This window comes from Branchiostoma floridae, chromosome 6 (genome assembly GCF_000003815.2).
Source record: "Branchiostoma floridae strain S238N-H82 chromosome 6, Bfl_VNyyK, whole genome shotgun sequence".
Taxonomy (NCBI): Eukaryota; Metazoa; Chordata; class Leptocardii; order Amphioxiformes; family Branchiostomatidae; genus Branchiostoma; species Branchiostoma floridae.
Genome location: NC_049984.1, coordinates 9,288,107 through 9,310,621, shown reverse-complemented (window position 1 = coordinate 9,310,621; position 22,515 = coordinate 9,288,107). Strand labels below are relative to the sequence as shown.

Below are 22,515 nucleotides of genomic sequence, written 5' to 3'. Positions count from 1 at the left end.
GCGTTTGGCACATTTTCCACAAAAGAGGTGGCATATACATGTATGATTCCCTTTGATATTTGGGACAAGCACCCAAAATTTTGAAGCACAGTTTGTCTTTCTTTCTTCATTGTTTAAGCTAACATAAAACTAACTTAAAAAAACTAGTTTTGTTAAATAAAACAAGGATTTTGTAACCTGTCCGGTTTACCCTGATACAATTTCAATTTCAATTCACTTGTTTCAAACATTTTATGCTTTTATACAAAAATACATTATAACAGCCAACTGCCATGAAATTGTTGCTAGTTCATGAGAATATATTTTGGCCTGACTTGCACACAAAGTATAATTGCAACACAACCTTGCCAATTTGCAAAAGCAACAAAGTCTTTGCCAACAACAAACTGCACTTATCCATAAATTGACAAACAGCTGAACAACTATGAGGAATGCCACAGGCAAATGGCTACAGTAGTCCACAGTTCGCAGTCCCTAGGAGGCAGCTGTCACCTGGAGTTTTTCAGCCTGTTCAGGTGGCAGGGAGGACACCACGCCTGTAAAGTCCTGGGGAAACTTTTGGTGTACGTCTTTCACCATGGCAGTCAGGGCGCTCTGCATTTCTACACGTCAATGAAATAATGTCATGACTTAGGAAACCATCTCAACATTTATAGCTTCAATCTAACCCAATGCCTTCTTACTACATAGACCCTGATCCTTATTTCTGAGTCATCTTTCATTGATGTGTTCGAACAAGTTTCAGATACTGTAAATACATTAAGTTCGCAGGGATTTAATTTCGCGGTAGCGGCAAAAACGACTTTTCGCGGTGGTTTTAAGTTCGTGGTAGCACCATCCACTGTAGTCTCTAACTGCCATGGAAAAAAAATGTTCGCGGTGGTTCTTAATTCTCGGTGAAGCGGCCACCACGAAAACCGCGAGCATTAAACCACCACGAAAGTTTCTGCATTTACAGTACTAGTACATTTTAGAGGTACAATTTTAAACTTGTCAGGCTGAACACTCCAATGAAGAAAATTTCAAATTTTCAACAATGTTAAAGTACAGCAAATTCAATTGAACCACAAGAAAGTACCTTCATTTATTTGTGTAGTTCCTAAGACTTGGGCAAATGCTGTCAGCAACTGGGGCAAGAGCTGCTGGATCTGAAAACAGAAGACAAAAAATGCTGGAAAGTTGTTTTTTACAGAGGTCCAAATCAGCTTAAGAATTATCAGTCTGCTAGAAAGCATACATGTTACCACAACATCTATGTTATAAATATTCTCATTCTTTCCTGGTAGCTGAAAAATATGGTGCAATATAGTACTGATGTATGCTTTAAACATTGTACATGTATTCCGATAAAATAGACTACTACACTGGTATAGCTTTCATGACACAGTCATGAAAATGAAGTTGTTGAGGTCCTTACCTGAGGATGCCCTGCCTGGTACAGGTGAACCACACACCTGTACACTGTGGTGTTTTCTTCAAAGTCCTCCTGAAGAGGCAGGTAACCCACCAGCACTGGGAACACCTGTACAATATAACACTGCTATTGTAGGTCTTCAAAACACACCTTTTACTTATATAATGTGATGAAGTATGTGGTCTGTAATAGGGGATAGCATATGTTTAACTCTATTGCATGACAAACATATAAGTTCACAATCAAAAAACATACATACCTTAAGGGTGTAATCTACTTCACAAGGAGAACTTATTTGTAAAACTCACAATCTTTCAGAAGATAGCAATGAAAGAAAAAATGCAGCATAAATATGCTATATCTTATCTTACATGTGACTGGTATGTGTCAGTAAATAACAGATTACATACTGAATCCATTGGAACAGCACTGATGTTGGCCATGATGAGTCGTGCTACTGCCCCACACACATTGTCCACCACTCGTCTCTGCTGACCTGCTATGGTGGACACCTCAGACAGAGTCTGCAACATCACTGGGTAATGTCTTGGGAAAACCAGTCAAGGAAGTACTCCAGATAATAGAGTCTCGTGGCCAGTCCAAGTAAATCCACAATAGCTCTATTTTACAAGTGCTGTACATGGGTATGAACCCACTAAGAAACAACCAAGACTATAATTAAGTATTAGAACCCCCCTACATAAAAGTGTACATGTAGTCCAGGGGAGAGCTTAATTCTCAGAAAATGCCATGCTGGCATTCTATGTGTTGGAAACCTAAGGGAAGGAATAAAGCCATGTAAGCTCTGCAGTCTCTGTCATCTAGCCTCATCTTATCTGCATCGATGAAATTAACGCTGGTCTATAACATACTTGTACGTACTGTAGCCCTGAAAAGGGGTAACTGTTTCTTGAGACTGAACTACACAGAAAGGATACTGATAGAGAGCCTCTCCACTGTGCTCGGCTAGCACACCTAGTCCATACACTCCGTTACTCCGCACCTCGTCGTTTTCATCCTTCACTGCCTGGAGCATGATCGGGTAGAGATGTGGAACAAAAGGCACCACGGCAGCCTTCATGCTGGCTATGGCTTCCGAGATAGTTCCCACAGCAAACGACCTCTCTGCATCAGTACTGGTCCTCTTCTGTAATGGGAAAATTTGAGGTCTTTTAGTGGAGGGCAAAAAGCAGAGTACTCTACATCCATTTTGTTACTTGCAATGTGTAACATACACTTGAGTACATGTTTTTGATACTTATTACACATTACAAAATCTACCCTTGGTGCTGATTGGACATCAGCTTTATGTTTCCTGACTTCTGACTGGATATCTACCTAACCTATCCTTGGTGCTGATTTGACAATACCAATCTGACCCTTGGTGCTGATTGGACATTGGGAACCCTTACCCCTGATTTGATAGATGCTGTCCTTGGTGCTGATAATCAATCCAATCATGAATTTGATTAAGTCGTTGAAGATTAGACATCCAGGTATATAAGATATGCCAAAAGCAGTTACCCAAGCAACTGGGTATGATTTTGGAAAATCCAACATAATATCAAGTTGCTTGAGTGACTGCTTTTTGGCATAAATGATTGTTTGTACAATGATCTACATAAAAGTCATTTTTAAAACAAAAGAAGTTACAGCTATGAATTTTCAACTCCTTACAAATCGTCCAGCCAGAAGAGGCAGGAATCCTGCAAAGTACGGTGCAAACTGCTCTCCTGGGATTGCAACAGCCAAAGAAGGGATGACTTCTCCAGAGTACTCGATCAACATGGTGTCATACTCTGCCTGTTGGAGAAATAAAGATGACATACAATCAGCTGTAAGCAAAATACACATGACAGTACAAACAATGATAAAGCCATGTTGGAAACACTAGAATATGCTATACAGTAGTACAGAAGAAGTGTATTGAATATGCTATAGATATACATATATACAAAATATTGATAATCCTTCTACTACTGCTATGCCTATTTCAAAAGATGTAGTCTGACCTGTTGATCATCCTCCGCATCATCATCATCCTGACAGGCTGTCTGTAAGAAATAAAACAACTGTGTGAAGAAACAGACCGGGAAGGTTTGCTGGGAGAGAAAGTTAGAACATGCAAGATGCCAGGCACAGTCACTGAAACTCATCTAATTTGATCTAAAAATGCTGGTTGTGTACATGTTGCAGAGTCTGCTTTTAATAGCTGTGAAGTAGGATGCTTAAATGCATTTACGTTTGAGGGGATTTATTTTCGCGGTAGCAGGAAAATAGAGTGTTCGCTGTGGTTTTAAGTTCGCAGTAGCGCCATAGACTGTAGTCACATACTAAAGTGGAAAGATGTTTGCGGTGGTTTTAAGTTCGCAGTGAAGAGGCCACCGCAAAAAGCATGAACATGAAACCACCGTGAACGTTTCTGCATTTACAGTGTATGTAGGTGCATGATAAATAGATGACATAGGTGTTTCGATGTAGGTGTTCTCCGAGTGTTGAGAATATAAAATCTGTCCAACCTTTGTCTGCAGCACATCTCTGACAGCTGTGACAATCCCGTCCAGATGCCCCTCTCCTGCCACCACTGGAGTTTTGATCTCCTTCAACATCTCCGACAGAACCTCCAGTGTTGTCATGGCAACGGTCCTGTCCGTGTCCTCCCTGACCAGCTGACACATCAGTGGTACTGACATGGACAGCAGCTTGGCTAGCGCTAGGGAAGGAAATATTTCAGCAATTTTCATGTGAAGAATGTTATACAAAACATTCAAGGAAGATACTCCCAAAATGAACAAGCAAAAAGCCAACCCCCTTGACAGAAGTGGCTGGAGATCGCTTCATCCAACCCTTGCAAGACAGGGAACAACAGATGCTGGTGAGTGAATTTTCAGTATTTAGAGAACAATGTACCTTTCAATACTCTGTACACTTCTGATAGCATTTATGGATAGCTATCATCAAAGGTTTCAAGGCATATTATACTATTCAGTGAGACCATAAATTGAAAAGCACTACAACATACATGTCACATAAGCTATGTCATGATGAAAACTTCTGTAAAAGTGCAAAAACTTATCATAAGACACTTTCAAGACAGTGTGTGTCAAGCTACCATGCCAAAGAAGGTGACCAATTAGACAAAGGGGGACAAAGACACATGCATATCTGCCTACCCCCTGTACTGTCTTCAGTGTTGGACTGCTGGAAGTGCTTGTGGAGGGCCACACACATCTGTCCCACCGCTGTCACTGCTGCCTTCCTGATGGTGGCTGCTGGGTACTGAGGAAGCAAAACATTTATACTTTATCATCTATGGTAAAGTCTTGTTTCTCTGTCACATTAATGGAAAATAGCTTCAGGATGTTTCACAACCAGACATTAACCTTATCTAGCACGAGATGGAAAATATATGTACATCTGTAAGCAATCAGGTAAATACATCCAAACACCCTTATGTGTTGAAAAATCAACAGCACTCAAATCTAATTTATCTTTTTAAGCCATATCTTGAACTCCCAATTTTTTTACCTATATTATAATAGAATGTGTAAAATATAGCAGTTATAACTTATACCAGCAAGTGAGTTCCTACTTACCTCTATCAATTTGAAGATTTCATTGAAGCACTCCTCCAGGTAAGGCAGGAATGCTGACCTGAAGAGGACAGTTTTGTTCAAATAGCAAGCCAATGTCTGAACTCTTACTGAATAACAACTGCCAAGCTTCCTGTATTTTGGTATGAAACTATAAGGTTGCCAATGCCCTCAGAGGGATATATGGATATCATTTTTACTTAGCAAAGCTTAATATTGAAATATTTGTCAGAAAGGCCTGGTACGAAAAAAGGTTGCTGAAATTTATCTCGTGTCTATTTTCTTTTACAACACCCTTTTGTTGAAAATTAAAAAATTATTACAGATAAAGAAATCTTCTGACACCTGTTCCACCATACCTTCCATTGCACTTTGGAAAATCTTGATAAATAAATAAATAATGAAAGGACTGCTATACAAAAAGCTGTAAAAGGTAACAGTTGGACTGTCGTACCCAGAGTTTGCAGCGATTTCCCCAAACGAGTTGCAGGTGTCCTCCTTCTCCTCCAGGTAGGAGTTCTCCACACTGTACCTGCTCGGGTCACAAACAGACAGGATGAGCGGGGTTTTCCATATTTAGCTATACAAGGGGGGATCTTTATCCACTCAAACTACACAGGGCCAACCCTTAAAAACAGAGGCAGCTAGCAAGCTGCCATCAAGCCTCTACATTAACGTGCAAGCTCGAGACCATCTAACCCTCGCTTGACGGGAACAATAGCCGATAAACCGGACAGTGAATTGACCATCCTTTTGAGCTTTGCACTGCCGATCTGAAGCCAATTACAAACCTCACCAATGGGGCTGACAAAGTCTAGGAAAAACCTTGTTAAGCAGCGGTAAAATTGACTACTCACCCCTCCACATCATCATCGTCTTCGTCTTCACTCTCCTCTGTCAGATCCTCCTCCACAAAGTTCAGCACACCGTTGGTCTCATCGCTGTGGTGGATCTGTGGAAAGTACAGGATAAGATGAATAGAAAAAATATGCTTTAACTTTGCTCGTCATTTCTCCTGCTTGTGTGAATGCGTTGAGTATCTGCATTTCCTTTCAACATGGCAACTACTTAAAAGGTCAACTTTAAATTTCCGCCAGAAATAATAATACCAAGAATGATTTTGTAATGACATAAGAATGTGTTGTGCATCTGCTTTTGACCACTTTGAAACATCTATTACATGTTACACATTTTCCAATATACAAAATATATCTATAGTTTTGTTTCAAGCTATGTTTAATACTCACAATGATCCCCTCTGTAGACCTGAGTGAGCCCAGCATGTGTTTGGTGATGTTGGGGAGGTAGGGGGCCATGTTGGCCTTCAGGACAGTGGATACAGATGCAAACAGTCCATAGCTATTAAAGAGAAATATCCTTATTGTTACACACATAATATAACATTATCAATTCTCTGGTATCATCAGTAAACAGGTGACCAACCTTACCATACTTAAACAGCAATGATATACTTTTGTATAGTAGTTCGGCCTCCTCTTTGATGGCTATATAAAAGTTTACTTTACTTTTGGTTTCCTTTAAATTGTTCCTGTTTTATTCTGTTGGTTAAGGTTACTAGTTACTAACAACACAATGCAAGTTTAGCTCAAACAATTTTACCTTCTCCCTGCTGCCTTGCCCCATAACCAATACAAATTTATTGCAAATTGGCTACCTAAACAGGCTGAAAGTTAAAACATTCCAAAAGCTATCGCTGACAAACAGACATTTCATCTTTGAAAGAAGACTTTGGTGCTCTTTCAAAAGGAATAGTGTTGGTATTTTCCTTTCTTTCCCCAACTCAAATGTAACAGTTTCAACTCTATCATCATCACCTGCATCTTCTGAGGTCAGGGTCATCAACCTCCTCCACCAACTTGAGGCCCAGCTGTATACACTCCTCCGCCATGGGCAGGAAGTGCTGCTCACCAATAGTCCTGGCAAACATGCCCAATGTGTCTGCGGGGAAAAAACAGCACATATATCATTAGGTGATTATCAGTGTGCTAAGTGTAACCGTCTTTGTACTGAAACAGGCTTTTAGCCAGCCAGGCATGCATCATCTGGACATACTTTCTTTTTAAATAACAAGAAATTGGACACACTAGACGCCCTTACATTGAGGAGCAGACCCTCTGACAAGCATGAAATTCTGACTGACCAGGGATGCCACTAGGTCTCTGACAGTAGTAATTTTAGCCCTCGGGATACCTTACTCTCATGTCCCTAATAAACGTACCGGGACGTTTATTTTTTTCAGCCTCACAATCCACCCGGTACGTTCTTATTTTGGACGGTACGTTTATTTTTTTTCTGAAAATTGGGGCTTTGCTTAGCCAGGACCCTCAAAGAATTGAATTTTTGGAGTTTTCTGCCCATATTTCCGCGGTATTTTTGCTCAAAATTCTCTATTTTTCGGGCGAAACGGCGCGGATTTCCATGAGCGTGTACGCGTACGCGGTACTCTTTCGGTGATTTCGGTCGATCTCGCTATGACGCTACGAAGTATTATGTTGTTCTTGGGGGAAAATAAAACACCACACTGACGTTTTGAAATACAATTTTTACATAAATAACTTTTAGTTTTAATTTAGTAGTAGTTTACAGTCTCTGTTTACATCGTAAACCAGCACCTTGCACGAGGAATTTCCCGCCGGTCTTGTGGTTCCATGCGCTTTCGGCGGAAGAGTGATTCGTTCACATAATAAATACTGGACGTAAAAATAACAACTATAACTTCGTTTCCCTTGTGATATGAGTTTTGACGCCGCAAATTCTCCCAAACGACAGGAAATCGTCGGTAAAAACAGCAAGTTCATAATCATTTCTAAGCATCAAACCGCCACAACTTTCCTTTGTAGATGCATGTGCCATTATGCCGAGATGGTCACGTCGAAATAAAACTTTCTTAACGTAGGCTTATTTCTTTGACAAAAATCAACCTTAGTCTACTTTTCACATATCTAACTTTTAGTTAATAGATTTTCATCGTTTTATACCGTAATCACTGTATTTTATGCTATACATCAGAAATCTTGTTGCGATATTTTACCTTGGTAAAAGTGGAGTCGTCCACTGACCCCTAGTGACCTTGTTTACAGCTGCAGCGACGCCATGTTGGAGAAAAACCGAAAGACGGAGATTTCCATTTTTGGCCCGCGGAATACGAAAATTGGTACAGCTTTACATGCATTTCAAGAACCTAAAACATCAGATACATGAACGGACGGTCTATTTGTAAAATCTGCCCATATAGCCTTCCAGTCTGCACAGAAATGACGATGTAGAGAAGGGTAGAAGTGCAAAGAGTCTGAGATGAGAAAAAAACGCCACGTGAATTCAACAACACTTCGCATAAAATCACATAATTTTGTATAATGTTTTCTTTATTCAATGTCTCCTTCATAAAGAGTCCAAGTTGAACCGACATCTTGCTGATGTAGTACAGAAAAAAAAAAAAAAACGTGATCCCCTCGTGGATTATTATATTTAGCGCAGCGTACCGCGGCCGGCCACGCGTCCGTGACGGCAGTGTTGGCATAGCGGCCGGACTGAAAATCGTCTGGCCGCGACCGCATTCGACAGATGACCACTATAGACTAATTTCTTAATGCTTAGGTCAACGGGAAAAATCCAAGGGACCAACGAAAACTGACCGCATGGCCAGTTACGTGGCCCCTATACTCAGGTGACCCTAAGGCAGGTTTCACTGCGAATTTCAACTTACCTTTTATTAAAAAAATTGAGAAAACATCATGATTCGAACAAGATATCTATAGTTCTTCAGCTCATCATTTATAGAACTAACTGATGTGGTTCTTAGGCATAAATGAATAAAAAGACCTACCTGCTTATCATCTCCTTTTCTTTGGACAGAAGTAGCATGTTCACAGTTAATACATGTCAATTTGGTAATTTTCCGGGGGGTATGTTTATTCCGGAGGGTACGTTTATTAGATATTGACGATTTGTCCGGGGGGTATGTTTATTCCGGAAGGTATGTTTATTAGGGACATGAGAGTAGAATGCACCTTTTTAACTTAAAATTCTTTAAACCTCTGTACCATTGAAGGTGGATGCCCCAGGACGCCCCTACAATTGTTGTGCCTATATCACTTACCGCGTCCTAATGTTTAACATCGTTTCATTGCACCTAATGTTTAACATTTATTGAGTGAATTCCACTTTGTCTTATGAATAGGAACAAGATTAAGATATAGAGCAGAGTTCAGATGACTGACCCAGTGCCTGCACCTGCAGCACCTGGTGGCTCTCAGGCAGCACCTGGACGATGTACGGCTTCAGCTGCTCCATCACCTGCTGGAAGTACGGCACCATGGCCTCACCTGCTGCATTGGCTAGAAGTGTGCAAAACAAACAGAAAATTACAGTTCCCGTTTCTCAAATTTCAACAGACTGAGTACTAGTAGTAACAATACACTATAGATTGTAGAATGAAAATATGTACACAGATGTAAAAATCATTAGTCTAAGACTATTTTTGTCGAACCAAGTCAATACCACCTAGCCTCTGAGGCATCGCCAAAAATCAGTATTTTTCATTCCATGTCAAGCCAAGTCAATACTACCTTGTCTTGGTGTGACAATTCACTATCTATCATGTCTGTCTACAACTGCTCTGTGACAGAAGTCTGTGACAGAAGTCTGGCCAAGGCTGAATGATTGAGCTAGACCCCAACCTCTGCTGAAAATACATCTAACTGTTTTACAGAAGTATTTCTATGGGGAGTTTTACTCAGTTTGACTCCTACCTATGGCCCCAATAGCACTGATGGCCAGCTCCTTGATGTGCACAGCCTGGCTGGTGGTCAGAGCTGACAGAAGACTCTCCATGAGTGCAGGCAGGTATGGCAGGATATCCTTACCTACATGGACAACATACAGGGTGGTACTGTCATTGGGATGAAGTATTCCTTTAACTTGGGTCATCTACATGTACATGTCATCAGGAAATATCATGACATGTCAAAATAAAATGTTAAGTAAAGACACAAACATTGGAAAATAGTTTTTTTCCTTTTTTCATCCTTGATTGATATGAAGCATTATGCTTCTGCAAGTACATTATTTTGTAGTTGGAGGAAGCATGGCAGAAGACAGAAGATCAAGAGTAAGATGCTACTTCCTAGATTTTTTTCCATATCTTCATTTTTTCTATATTTTCTGTAATTCCTCAGTCAGTGAACAGAATTAAGTAATGTAAAATCCTGAGCAAATTACCAACAGAACTTTCAGGCGGCCGCTTGATGGTGAAAAGAAGAGCACCCACCTAGATTTTCCACAAACTCCTCCAGTGCGTAGTACGTTTTTGTGATGCCTTCCTTACTGCTGTGTTCTCCCTGCATCAGGTGGTTGATCAGGAGAGGAACAATGTCTCCATGGTACTTTGTGATTCCAGGCTGTAAAAAATCCAACAGATTTCTTGCTTTCTTCTCCACAACCTCAGTGTTCACTTAACAACATACATTGTAACACTACCAGTAAGTCTGATAATTTTGCCAGGTACTCTTGGACTGCCACATGAAAGAAAGGGAAAGTCAAAGAGATCTACTGATGAATCCTTCAGGTATGCACACTTCAGACATGGAGGTGTTAAGGACATTCTTGAGAAGGCCTTGATAATGACATTTTATATTTATGTGCTGGTTTTAGGATACCCAATGGAATTATGATACTGATGCTACTTTTCAAATAATACATTCAGCATGACAGAAACTCACATGGCATTCTTCTGGTCTTTTTCAAATAAATTTTCACAAAACATCTCTCCCATTTCAAGTCTTTGATTAATCAACCCCAGGTTACTCCTTCACACTACCAGTGATGTTACACTATACAAACTAAATATATTGAAATTTATACCTAATGTTTGTCTCCTGCCAGTAACAACCTATCAGCACCTTCCAAGGTGTAGTTTCATCTATATTGCAAGCTTCTATGACTGCTTTACAGGTAACAAAAGAATAAGCCCCAACATACAAATGTACCTGTAGGTGTTCTGAGAACTGGCCCATGGTGAACAGGGCAGCGTTCCTGATGATGGGGTTTGGATCAGAGATATCTGTAACAGCACAGAAGTCAAGCACTGGATCACCAACAGATTTCTATTGAGTAACATGTAGATAACCTCAAAACAACTGTAGACTATTGAAAACATCAAGAGTTTTGCATGTCTTCAACCACAAAAGCACACACTTACTTTTGCAGGTGACTTGAAGAAAGGGTTCTAGACACCTGAAACAAATACAATGGAATGCAAATATATGTATAAATCTTCAAGCTCATATCATTATCATGTTAATAAATCAGGGCATTGAAATACTTTTTTCTGCATACCTGCACTGGTGCAGGTAACATTGAAAATTACCTGCACCATTTTACCTGCACCACTCTGAATTTTGGAAGTATGGATCATACTATTGTTCAAGAACCATTGCTATTTTTTTCTTTTATACTTTATAGGTGGTAACAGTCAATGCAGTTAAGAACAGTCCACATGCACCTGGGACATTTATGTATACAACCCAGTACATGGACCAGTGCAGGTTAAGTGCAGGTAGACACCAGAAATACCTGCACAGCTCCATTTTTACCTGCACTAACCTGCATATGCAGGTGGTATTTCGAGCCCTGTTAAATGAAAATTTCTTTGCTTCAGTCATTTGAGATTTGCCCTGTATCTAAATTCTTACTTCTTCTGGATGTGATCTGAGCAGCCCTCTGCTATAACTGCCATAGAGATGAGTCCAGCCTTCCTCTGGTACGGGTTCTCACTCTCCAGGGCTGGGCCCACCAGCTGCATCTGGGAAAAGAAAATACAGCCTGTCTTATTACTTTTACAATGAAATGCATGTCTGGAAAGTCTCTCAAATCATTTAGACCTTTTTTCAATATTTCATGATTCCATGTAGACTTTTTATTAACAATCTAATGTCCTAATACAACAGCAATCTTTATTGAGACATCAAAAGTACAGGGACTTTCATAAGGTCTTCTACTAGTATACATACAAGCAAGTGGATACAGGTCAATAACCCTGAGTACCAGTAGCAATATATGAATAAATCAGCATGTTGAATTTAACCTATCATTTACAATACTGTTCTAAGGTCTAAGCAGTCTTTGATGCATTTACCTATCTAGCGTATACAATAAGATACATCTTCTCCTAGAATGTAATTGAATTTATCTATAGGAGGGAAATGAAAGGGTACCAGTGGAGTGATGAGCTTCTCAGGAGGAAGATTGAGTGCCATGACATCGATGACCTGCAGAATAGATAACAGTTAAAGGCAACCTAAGCAATATTACAGCGTCAAAGTGGAAATATTCTGAATAAGGCAATCTGCATGATATTGACATCTACTGCACTGTATTCTTACATTTACATCATAATTTGATACTCTGAGCGGTTAAAAACAACCCAGAGACAAGTTGCACGAGGATATTCCTTATTATTGTACCCCCCAAAAATAAGGACTTGATCTGGAATCCTTGTGCAACTCATTCCCGCGCTGTTTTTAACGGATCAATTTATGAAATAATGATGTAAATGTGCTAAAATAGTGCATCAGATGTCAATATTATACAGACTGCCTTATTCAGAATATTTCCACTTTTAACAATGTGATATTGCTTAGGTTGCCTTTAACACACCAACACTAGGCTATGCAGAACAACTATATACATGTATGTGTACATCTTACATGAGAGTGGTTTGACTTCATGCCAAACAAGTAACAAGTCTATTCATCACAACTTGATTAAACAGCAGGGCTCGAAATTCATTTTGGGTATTAGGTGCACTGGTGCACCCAGCTTAAAAATTTGGGTGCACCAAAAAATTTTTGGGTGCACCACTTATATTTAACTAATAACCTAATAATAAAACTTTGTTACAAGCTATCAAATTCTTAAACAAGTACCATGACAGACTTTTTTTACCTTTCTAACACTTAGATGTCAAGAATATGATGTATAGTATTACTTAGTATACTTTGATATCTTTACATACATAGACGTAAGAAAATATTTGGGTGCACCCTGTGCACCCACAGAAAATAATTGGGTGCACAGCTCCAATTTTGGGTGCACCTGGGTGCACATGCACCCAGTATTTCGAGCCCTGAACAGCCTTGTCCTGCTGAGCCTCTATGTGTACAGGTTGCACGTACATTTTGTATATAATGCCTTTATGTGGGTCCAGTATCTTTATGGGTTTGGCATACCTCAGGAAACCGCATCGATTGGGGAGGTAAATCTGCAGCAGCAGCACAGAATAGGTCAAGTTTTAATGATCTGATCAATAAACCAGCTTAAGTGAGTTAAATTGGCAAAAAAAAATTCTCAGCAGGACTAGGGTTAAGGGCAACTATAATCAACAGTATAGAGAGGCATTACATAATAAAGCTACTGTGTATAGAATGTACAAAGAAGAGCTGGTGAATTATCTGTGACATCACCTGTGATGCAAATGACGATGGTGTGCTGGCCTCTAACTCGTCGATGAAGGTGTCGTCTGGGTCGTCCTCCCCCTCTGCAGCAGGTGTGCACATGATGGGGAACACCACACTCAGCACCGGTTCCACCAGCTTGTGCTTCAGGATGGACTGGTCATAGAGGGGAGAAAAACACTGTGATCCCACTATCCATAACTATGAAGAATGTAACAAAGGAAAGGACAAGCTGGATGCAGGAGACAATTATTAGTAGGGCAAAATATACTGTTTTTTGCTGGTGCGTTTTGTTACTTTCTTTCTTCTTCTTCTGCCTGTATCCAATCAGAGCTTAGATTAGATATTAGCTGTTATTGGAAATATGAGCATTTTTGTTTACTTGCACATAATACTGTAGGTGAGCCTAATAGTATAGTATAAGTATGTTAAGGACCTGGTAAAAACATCAAGCAGATGTATTTTTTTTATTCACACACAATACTAAAACGGAAAAAGCATTCTGCATTTGCGAGAAAATGTTGCCTTTCTAGCATTTGTACAGCTTTTCCTTTTTCTAGTTAGTTCTAGAGCTGACAGCACAGAATGTCTGTGAACAGCTTAGCAGTATAGTGTAGAACTGTTGGCTTTCAGTTATTATTGTGAGTTTTGTCCTGATTCTAAAACTGTTACTATGGAGACCAGTTTGGTACCTTTTTCTTGAGCCTCGTGAGCCAGCTGACGAAGGACAGTGCCTTCACCCTGATGTTGTCACCCAGCTCAGCATTACTTGACACCTGCAAACGGGATTATCTATAATGAGTCATATTCCATTTCAATCCTTTGCATCTACTATACTTCTAAAACTTACATATTGCTAAATATCTAAAAAAATGTTTTAAAATGCAGTCATAAAATGATAATTCATAAGAAAGTCATTTATTACATATTCTAGGCTCTAATACTTCATCATAACTGTTATATTCATGTACCTCAAGACAAAACTGCATGATATCCTTCAGATGTGGCACCACAATCGTAACCTCACATTCTACCAGTTCATCAAATATTTCCAGGGCTTCGCATGCTTGGTCCTGCCAGAAACAAAACAAAGGTATTGTTATCATTACCTGTGGACTGCTGATTCCTCATTGAAGTTTACCTGCCAGTCAAGATGTACATCCCATTAAGATCAAAAATTCATAACCAAAAATTTTTGCAATGGATAGAATCTTGCTCAAGACATGGAGACAACTTATGCTAAAGCCATGGACACAATTTAAGATACTTCAGTTCATTTCAGAAATACAGAGTTTACAGAAGGAACTGCGGTAAGAAGTAAGACATGATACCTCATCCTGCAGGAGGAGGTGTCGTATCACTGCCAACACCTTGGGAATCAGCTTCTGGAATGTTCCCTGCAAAGCAAAAGGTTGTTCTGAGAACATATCTAAAAACAGAATGCAAACTCATAGTATCTGGTGTAACATGTTGATTTGTATATCAGTTTTCTCAGAATAGAATAACCATAGCATTATAGTCTAACACAAAATGTATTAATATTACATATACACACTGCTTCTGCCATTCTAGAGGGCATTGTTGCACAGGCAATCTACTACCACTTCATGTGTATACTCACAGCCTCCTCAGTACCACAGTACTCCACCAGGGATGTCATGGCTTGTATGGTGTAAAACGGTACTGCACGGTTGTCCACATCTTCCAATGTTGTGTTAAACAGAGCAAACAGGGAGGCAAAGTGGGGCTGCAGTCCTTGTGCTGATGTGTCACAAACTGTGCTCAGGACAAACATCCCCATCTGAAAATGTAGTAGAACAATCCTGTACATTCTGTGGAACTGTAAAACAGAGCAGTGATAGGCACAGCAATTGTCTCCAAGAAAATTAAGATATTGTTACTATGGTACAAATAAAATGACTCCCATTATAGTTCTTCTTCATCTAGTGTACACTTTCGTTTTACTGATATAATTTTTAGGTATACCAGCACTGTAGTGTCTATGTATTATATCTTGCAATACAATTTCACAAGGTTCATTTCAAATCCAAACACTACCTGTGGTATGGTATATACTTACTATTAATAGTGTTACAATTCCAATGCGGGAAGCCAACAGCAATTTATCTAGGCTGGTTTTATGAATCATCCTCACCTCTCTCTTGCTAGGCTCATTATCCCTGATGAGGTCCTGTATAAACTGCAGCAGTTCTGGCCACTTGCCTTCCTGCAGTTCATGCCTGGCCACGGCTCCAACTATCTGAGCTGCCGCATGTCGCACTGTCCGCCTACAGAACAGGGGTAATGATATCAGTTCTCATGAACAGGGAGCTGGAATTAGTTACATTTATGGACTGTACCATCAAACCTTCAAGCAAAGGGTGAACAACCACTGTAGTGACAGTAAGCGGTTTCGGACTGGCGGTTCGTAGAGGCGCCTGGTGTTCCAAGACAATACAATAAATTCACGGGATGGTGCTACACAGCGAACACTCCATTTTCCCGCTACCGTGAATTTAAATCCACACGAACTTAAACGCATTTTCAATACATTTACTGTCATTTGAAAGGTACATTTGTGACAATGAGAAGGAAACAGGATAGATAACAAATAATGACTCACTCTGGCTCCTGTACCAAAACCTGCAGAAGTGTAGCTTTCAGGCTGCGAAGAAATAATAAATGGCTTAAAATCATCCTGAGTCATGATACAAAGTGACACTATTTCGATTAAGTCTACATCTCTGACTCATCAAAAGTACATTAGGCTATACATTAACAAGAAATATTCCCAGATCAGCAGATATAATGGTGATACACCAACATTAATATATTAAAGACCTTTAAAGGAAATAAAACAAGGAATGAAATACAACAAATCTTCCTTTCTAACACTAAACATGACAGTAAATCAAATCGTCTCTATATTGAATTACTCCACACATGCAGTAACAAAATGTAGTACTACATACTACTTGGTTATTTTGAGGAGACATGTTTACCTGGCCTGAGTTTCCTGATCAAACTTCTTCCATTGCTTGGCAATCTTCCTCCTCAGTAGCACAGCTGCATACTGACGAACCTGAGGTAAACAAAATCAAATCTCCCAAGTTTAGTCCAGGATACCTTTTCTGGTAATTTTCTCACTGATCAGATTTTAAATAGAATGTAGCTGATCAGTGAAATCATCTGAATCAGAAGTAGATATTTTGAGGCCTTTTATCATGAGATCACAACATAGTGTAATTTGTGTTTTGTACTTCTACTGTATTACAGAATGCCTTCAGTCGTGAACTTCAAACATCACAAAAACGTCCCTTTCTCTCTCACTACGACGGTAAAACACATTTACAATATTGGGGCCATATTCTTTTATGTACAAAAAAAATACAATTGTATTGTGTCGTTGCACAGGTAACCAATTTCTTTACTTTTTTGCAATCTTTCTTTATCCATGGCCAAAAATAAAAGACATCAACAAAGAAAAGGCATGGCAGATACAAAACTATACCCCCAAAACATAACATAAAAACCAAAAGACAATTGTTTGTCCAGTTCATCTCAGCTCTGTGTTTACCTGTGGGTTCTGTGAGGCCCCGAGTACCCCACACAGGGCGGGGACGATGGCAGGGTCCTTGTAGGCTTCCTGCAGCTGGGTGGTGGCCTGGGAGTTACAACATGGCACAGTGGGTATGTATGATCTGTTGGATCTGAGGACTGTGTCACACATTGGATCAGTGTACATACAAAATAGAATACAACACAGTGTATTCCGTATCACCCAAGGCAACAGTCAGACTGCCGATAGGATCGCCTGACGGTCGAAGGCTGAACATGTCGTTATCCATTTGTGAAATTGTGTCATACCCTCCCGAGAAAACACACGTTTCAATGCGAAATGCCTCAGAAAATTTGTTGTCTTCAAACTACAGCAATTTCGAAGTCAAAATCCAATATGCAAATTTCCGACTACACCGCACTCAAGCGTATGGAGTACGTTTTTTATTCTAAGGAAACTTGTGTGATAGAAGTAGAACTGATGTGATGTGGCAGGGTATCACCTGCATCAAACACCTGCATCAAATGTTATGGTGTCCCAGGTACAACATAATTCTAGATTATCATTTCTATATGATGTAGCTGTGAATCATCATACCTCATATAACTTACATAATAATTACTACCCCAGTACATAATTCAAGATGACTAAGGTTACAAATTTGTGTTTATAAATATGTCTAGAGAGGCAGGGGGTTAATTTACCATGCAATGTGTGTCATTGAGTCATCAGTCCATAGGACCATAGACACGCCCACATAGTGATATCAAAGACAATCAACTCACTAGGGAATCTGAGGATGTAATTCATTCAAGAAGTGCAGATGTGTATCTGTATTACAGATGAGTAACGTTAACTTTACATTGGGAAGTCATTGCTCTAGTTCTAAGCAAGGAGGTTATATAACCTCCTTGTTCTAAGGTACAATAGGCATGACAACTGTGGAGGAAGTTAGGCTTTTTTTTTTACTTAGATCTAGAGCTAAAGTACTCAAATGCCCAAGGGAATGTTGTTATCCGGGCCCCAGATTTTTTCACCAATTCGAATTGGTGAACATCTTATACTTTTGTGGACAACATTGAGATGTTGAAAATTGAGACATGTATGTATTGAAGATCAATAAGTCTCGATCACGCCAGCCAGGCCATGGGTCAAGTTCATAGCTGCCTGGGGCGGGAAAATGTTCCAACACGGCGACATTCCTTCACTCCGCCCCTCCCCATCCCCACACAACTCAAGCAACTTTCGGAGGGAAGTCCCATAGATCTGACTTTATCGTTAACACACAGTGTGAGGTACTGCACGATGACGAGTTGTGCACACCTAACACACCTACCTGCTGTATGACAGCGTTGTCTGGGACCAGCAAGTTCTCCAAGATCGTCTCCAGAGATTGCGCCATTTTCGGACATGTGCAAGTCGACCTCCGACCTTTTCAGGAACCCGGAAGTGATGGCAACAAAACATATGGAATCACCACGTGCTTTTCCTAACGCATTTTGGCCAATTAACACTCATATAAACGACTGTGTTGTCATCCCTCAATATTGTTGTACTTGATACGTTGACATACTATCAAAATGGGACAGATTTAATGATTTAGGGGCTATTGTTTGGATGCTATCGAGGTGCAGATGACAGGTGCATACGCCCATACAAAGCATACTAAATGCCTGGCTATAGTTCCAGAGATGCCTATCTTTCTATCCATTTGACATGGCACGTACAGTCTGGCGGGTGTGTGCTGCAAGCGGCCGTCAGCTGAATCTAAATACCACTTCGCACTGCCGTAAATCATCTGCAATAAATCATGTTACATGTGTTCATGGTGAGAGGTCCGCACTGCCGGATCTACTCTGCACTAATAGTCTACTCTACTCTGCTCTATTCACGAAAACCTGTAATTTTGGAAGCTATTGTATCATATGGGCCTCCCGCATTTGTACTAGTTGAAAGTTGAAAACTTCAGTTAATCCTTCGTTCGGTGTAAAACACATCATATTCCATCAGTCTGGTGAACGTATCTCAATTGATGTGCGTTTTTGAACAGGTGAAAGTTCTAGGCAGGTGGAGACCTAAGTCATAATATCGACAATAAAGTGAACTGAAAGGTAACGTTACATCCAAACGTTGGTTAGTATAGATGTAATATCATATATTTCTAGCCCAGTCTTTGCCATTTTTTCTACGCAGACAAAAATTAAATTTCTGCATGACAATTCTCATTAGGCGGGAAACGTGAGATTCGGCGTGTTCTAACCTTGCAAATTTTGTGTTTTATTAGTTGTAAAATACCAGAACCGTTATTTGGATTATTTAGAAGGTTTGTTGAAATAAACACAGTTGCACAGGCTGTTGGCTAACTTTTCGTAACACAATTTTATTTTCCAATCAAATAATCTTAACATGAGTTGACCTACATAACGTTTTCTTGCAATAAAACTTACAAACAGACATGCACGAGAAAATCAAGACCAAATCGGATCAAAACACACGCTTTTCTTAGCACAAAAATACACACTAAAGTACTAACACTACTAACAATTGATAAAAGTTCTAGTGAACAATAGAACAAGATTTCGAGGCGTCTGGACTACATGGTAACCTTCAACAAACTTCTGCTTCTACAACGTTCTGCCGCCTGCAGCAGTGTCAAAATACATTAAAATACTGGCTTACTACAACTAGTTTTGTAAACTATGCAAAATCACATGCCATACATACAAGCATACTTATCGACATATAGTGGTCATTGGTCAGACACCTTCGATCATTCTGGGCGCTTACTTATAAAATCTGCAAATATTTGGATTGAAAATGTTACCGATCATTCGATATACGTGATACGGTGAGCACAAGCTTGGCATTTTGCTGTTAACTTCAGTTTGTATTTTCTTCGTAATAACCGTAAAAGACGCACAGTGTCATCATACACTACACTGACACAAGACTCAATTACGTTTACTTCACAACTTGTTACATACAAACACAACCTACCGAAGAAAACCGGACATAGCTTCTCCGGCCACTTCATAGCATCGTGCAGAAATACTGAGGCCCTTTTGTTTAACTGTTTCCATACCACACAAATGTTCGTGTTTTATCAAGATGTCCCTCCGGAAGAAATATTGAATTGGGAGTAGGTTTTCAATCACTTGCTCAAATTGATGCTTTATCTGGAGCAAACATTACATTTGCAGGTGGTAAGCTATATCCTGTTTTCCGGATGTTTGGATCATTGATTGACACCCACACAGCACAAATCATACAGTAGACGTACAATTATAACATTACATGGTTATCTTAGCGATCTAGCGTTCGAGATAGTGGTCCCTGGAACGTGATTTTCCACAAAAGGTTTGCTGCTACTGGTCGCTAGTAAGACCTTATCTGAAGTAGTACATTGGTTTCGAAGATATCAAAAGACTTCGGATATCTAAAATAGCTGTAAAAAGTACATTTTATGCTATAGTGTAAAAATGGAATGTTTCCAGTTTGTTCCCTTATCCATAGCTCGTAGAAGGGCCCGCCACCGGAGTCTCCTCACGTAATCCTCGGGTCGCGGTCGCCCCTCTGCCCGGCGACTGTGCACTGCGCCGTACGGGCCCCAGCCAGATGTGAAGGTCTGGCGTTATGAAATGACGAAACTTTTGCATCACCACACAGCCAATAGACTCTATCCCGTCATGTGAAATAACCTGAGGAACGAATAGCAAGAGTGACAGAGTACAATAACTAGTCTTGTAGTACAACTTGATGGTACTACTGTTTTCTTGTGTGTCTGCGTGTTGAACTTGAGGGTTGTGGTGACCTTTCGATTGATAACAGCAACAGTCAGGGGATAAGATGTCTATATGTTGATGATCAATTGATTGTGGTAAAATCAACCTAAGCCCCCTTAGTCTTTAGAACAATTTTGCTGTTAATCGTCATGTTTGCATTAGAACGAGTTGTCACAAATTGCAAGTCCAAAACACAAGTAGTGTTTTCAGTGGCGATGTCCCGTGGTTTGGAGTCGAGTTTTTTGGCGGGCAAAAGACGAGTGAATCAGGTCTGTTCACACACTTGACCAGTCTTCTCACATGTCCACAAGCTACCACACTGACCCCTCTTGACAAAGTTGTCAGTCCAAAGGGTTTATATCTCCCTCCCCGGGGCAGGTTAATCTGTGAGCCTTCCCTGGAGGGAGGGGGTGCTGACATGGCTAACCTGCCATGACGAATTGACCTATCAGCACGGCCCTGTTTCCCACACAACCGTGCAGGTGCAGACAGAGAGGTCATTCGGACACCGACAGGTCACCCTCCACTGGGGATATTCCTTTCACAAATGGTTGTTTAAAGTCTAGTAATCGGTCTTAAGAGAAACAGACAGTTTCTTTAACCGACAATAATAAAGTGAGATGTTTATAAATATAGACATAACGTTTGGTGGTTAACAGTTGTACATGTAAGCAGGGTAATTACGAAGATGGTTTCTTCCCATAGTTGCCTAGTTTTGTGGATGTTTCAGAAAAGAGGAAGACGTATAAACATGACATGACGTTACCCGTACAAAAATAGAATGAAATGGGCGGAGAGTTAAGATTTGGCACAAGTTTCAAGATTCACACAACGTATATACAATGACATTCAGAATGTAACAAGAACTTTCCGCCCATTTGATCCCTCTAGAAATATTAAAACAAGCTTTATAAAAGCTTGATGTACTACAAATCTCATCATTGAATAAAGCCAACAATAAACTTGCATGAACTTCAACACGAACAAAGGGAAAGGGAAGCTGCTGAGAGTAGATCTAAAACAAGAGCTTGAACGCAGTTCACAAATTTAAACAGATATTTCCGTTTTCGTGTCTCAGCTCTCGTGCTCGTCCGAATCAGACGACTCTGTGGTCTGTCCGTTCTCTGTCCCAGTGTCTTCTTCGGTCTCAGTTTCCGTTCCTTCGGGGGTCTGGATCTCCCAGACCGGCGGCTCCTCCGTTCGAATGGTGGAGCTGGACGTGTCGGAGTCCGTGCGCTTCATCCAGATGTGCCTCTCTGGGGAAATGTAGTGTCTGAACTTTCTCAGCTCTCGGCAGCCAATGGAGTTGAAGCTTTCTTCCATCACCTGGGAACAAGATCTTCTCATTTACGGCCTTTCATTTCACTTACCTCGGGGTTGAGTTTGTCTATATACCTCTAGTTGGACTGTAGGGTGGTGTTAGTAGGTGGGATAGATGACAAACGCATTAGGTACAGTGGCACAAGTGTGCCGTTGTAAAAAGATTAAAATCTTGCCTACCTAGAGTTAAGGTTCGTAAAGTAAACAATCTCAGTATTTTTCTTATGTTATTTCTTATAGCGCTAAATTGATAACTTGGTCGCTGTCGTGGGGAAAATTGTAGGAGACACTATGACAAGGATAAATCTTCTCTACACTACATGTCGTTTACCTTGTCTAGAGGTTACTATATATTACTTTCCAAGCAGAGGTT

At 40.2% G+C, this 22,515-nt stretch overlaps 2 protein-coding genes across 3 annotated transcripts in view; both read right to left on the bottom strand.

The window, feature by feature from the left end:
• Positions 1-35: 35 nt before the first annotated feature.
• On the bottom strand, positions 36-18,515 carry LOC118418453 (importin-4-like). The gene is made up of 31 exons (XM_035824374.1): positions 18,377-18,515; positions 17,059-17,145; positions 16,484-16,563; positions 16,105-16,146; positions 15,637-15,769; positions 15,103-15,282; positions 14,813-14,878; positions 14,453-14,554; positions 14,174-14,257; positions 13,491-13,637; positions 12,243-12,296; positions 11,721-11,830; positions 11,228-11,262; positions 11,016-11,089; positions 10,298-10,427; positions 9,780-9,893; positions 9,249-9,365; positions 6,843-6,966; positions 6,255-6,366; positions 5,865-5,959; positions 5,462-5,539; positions 5,011-5,068; positions 4,588-4,693; positions 3,934-4,127; positions 3,427-3,468; positions 3,092-3,217; positions 2,353-2,561; positions 1,825-1,960; positions 1,418-1,522; positions 1,079-1,148; positions 36-602 (listed from the first exon to the last, which is right to left on the bottom strand). Exons 1-31 carry the CDS (start codon positions 18,440-18,442, stop codon positions 475-477), a joined length of 3,204 nt encoding a protein of 1,067 aa, XP_035680267.1. The 5' UTR covers positions 18,443-18,515; the 3' UTR covers positions 36-474.
• An 880-nt stretch (positions 18,516-19,395) lies between these two features.
• The window catches only part of LOC118418512, a 10,525-nt gene continuing 7,405 nt past the window's right edge, over positions 19,396-22,515 (bottom strand). Inside the window, exon 5 of one of the 2 annotated variants that reach the window (XM_035824479.1) lies at positions 19,396-22,148. In XM_035824479.1, coding sequence (XP_035680372.1) covers positions 21,897-22,148 — 252 coding nt within the window. In that variant the 3' untranslated portion in view covers positions 19,396-21,896. The remainder of the gene's footprint in view (positions 22,149-22,515) is intronic. The other variant, XM_035824480.1, reaches the window with a different exon arrangement.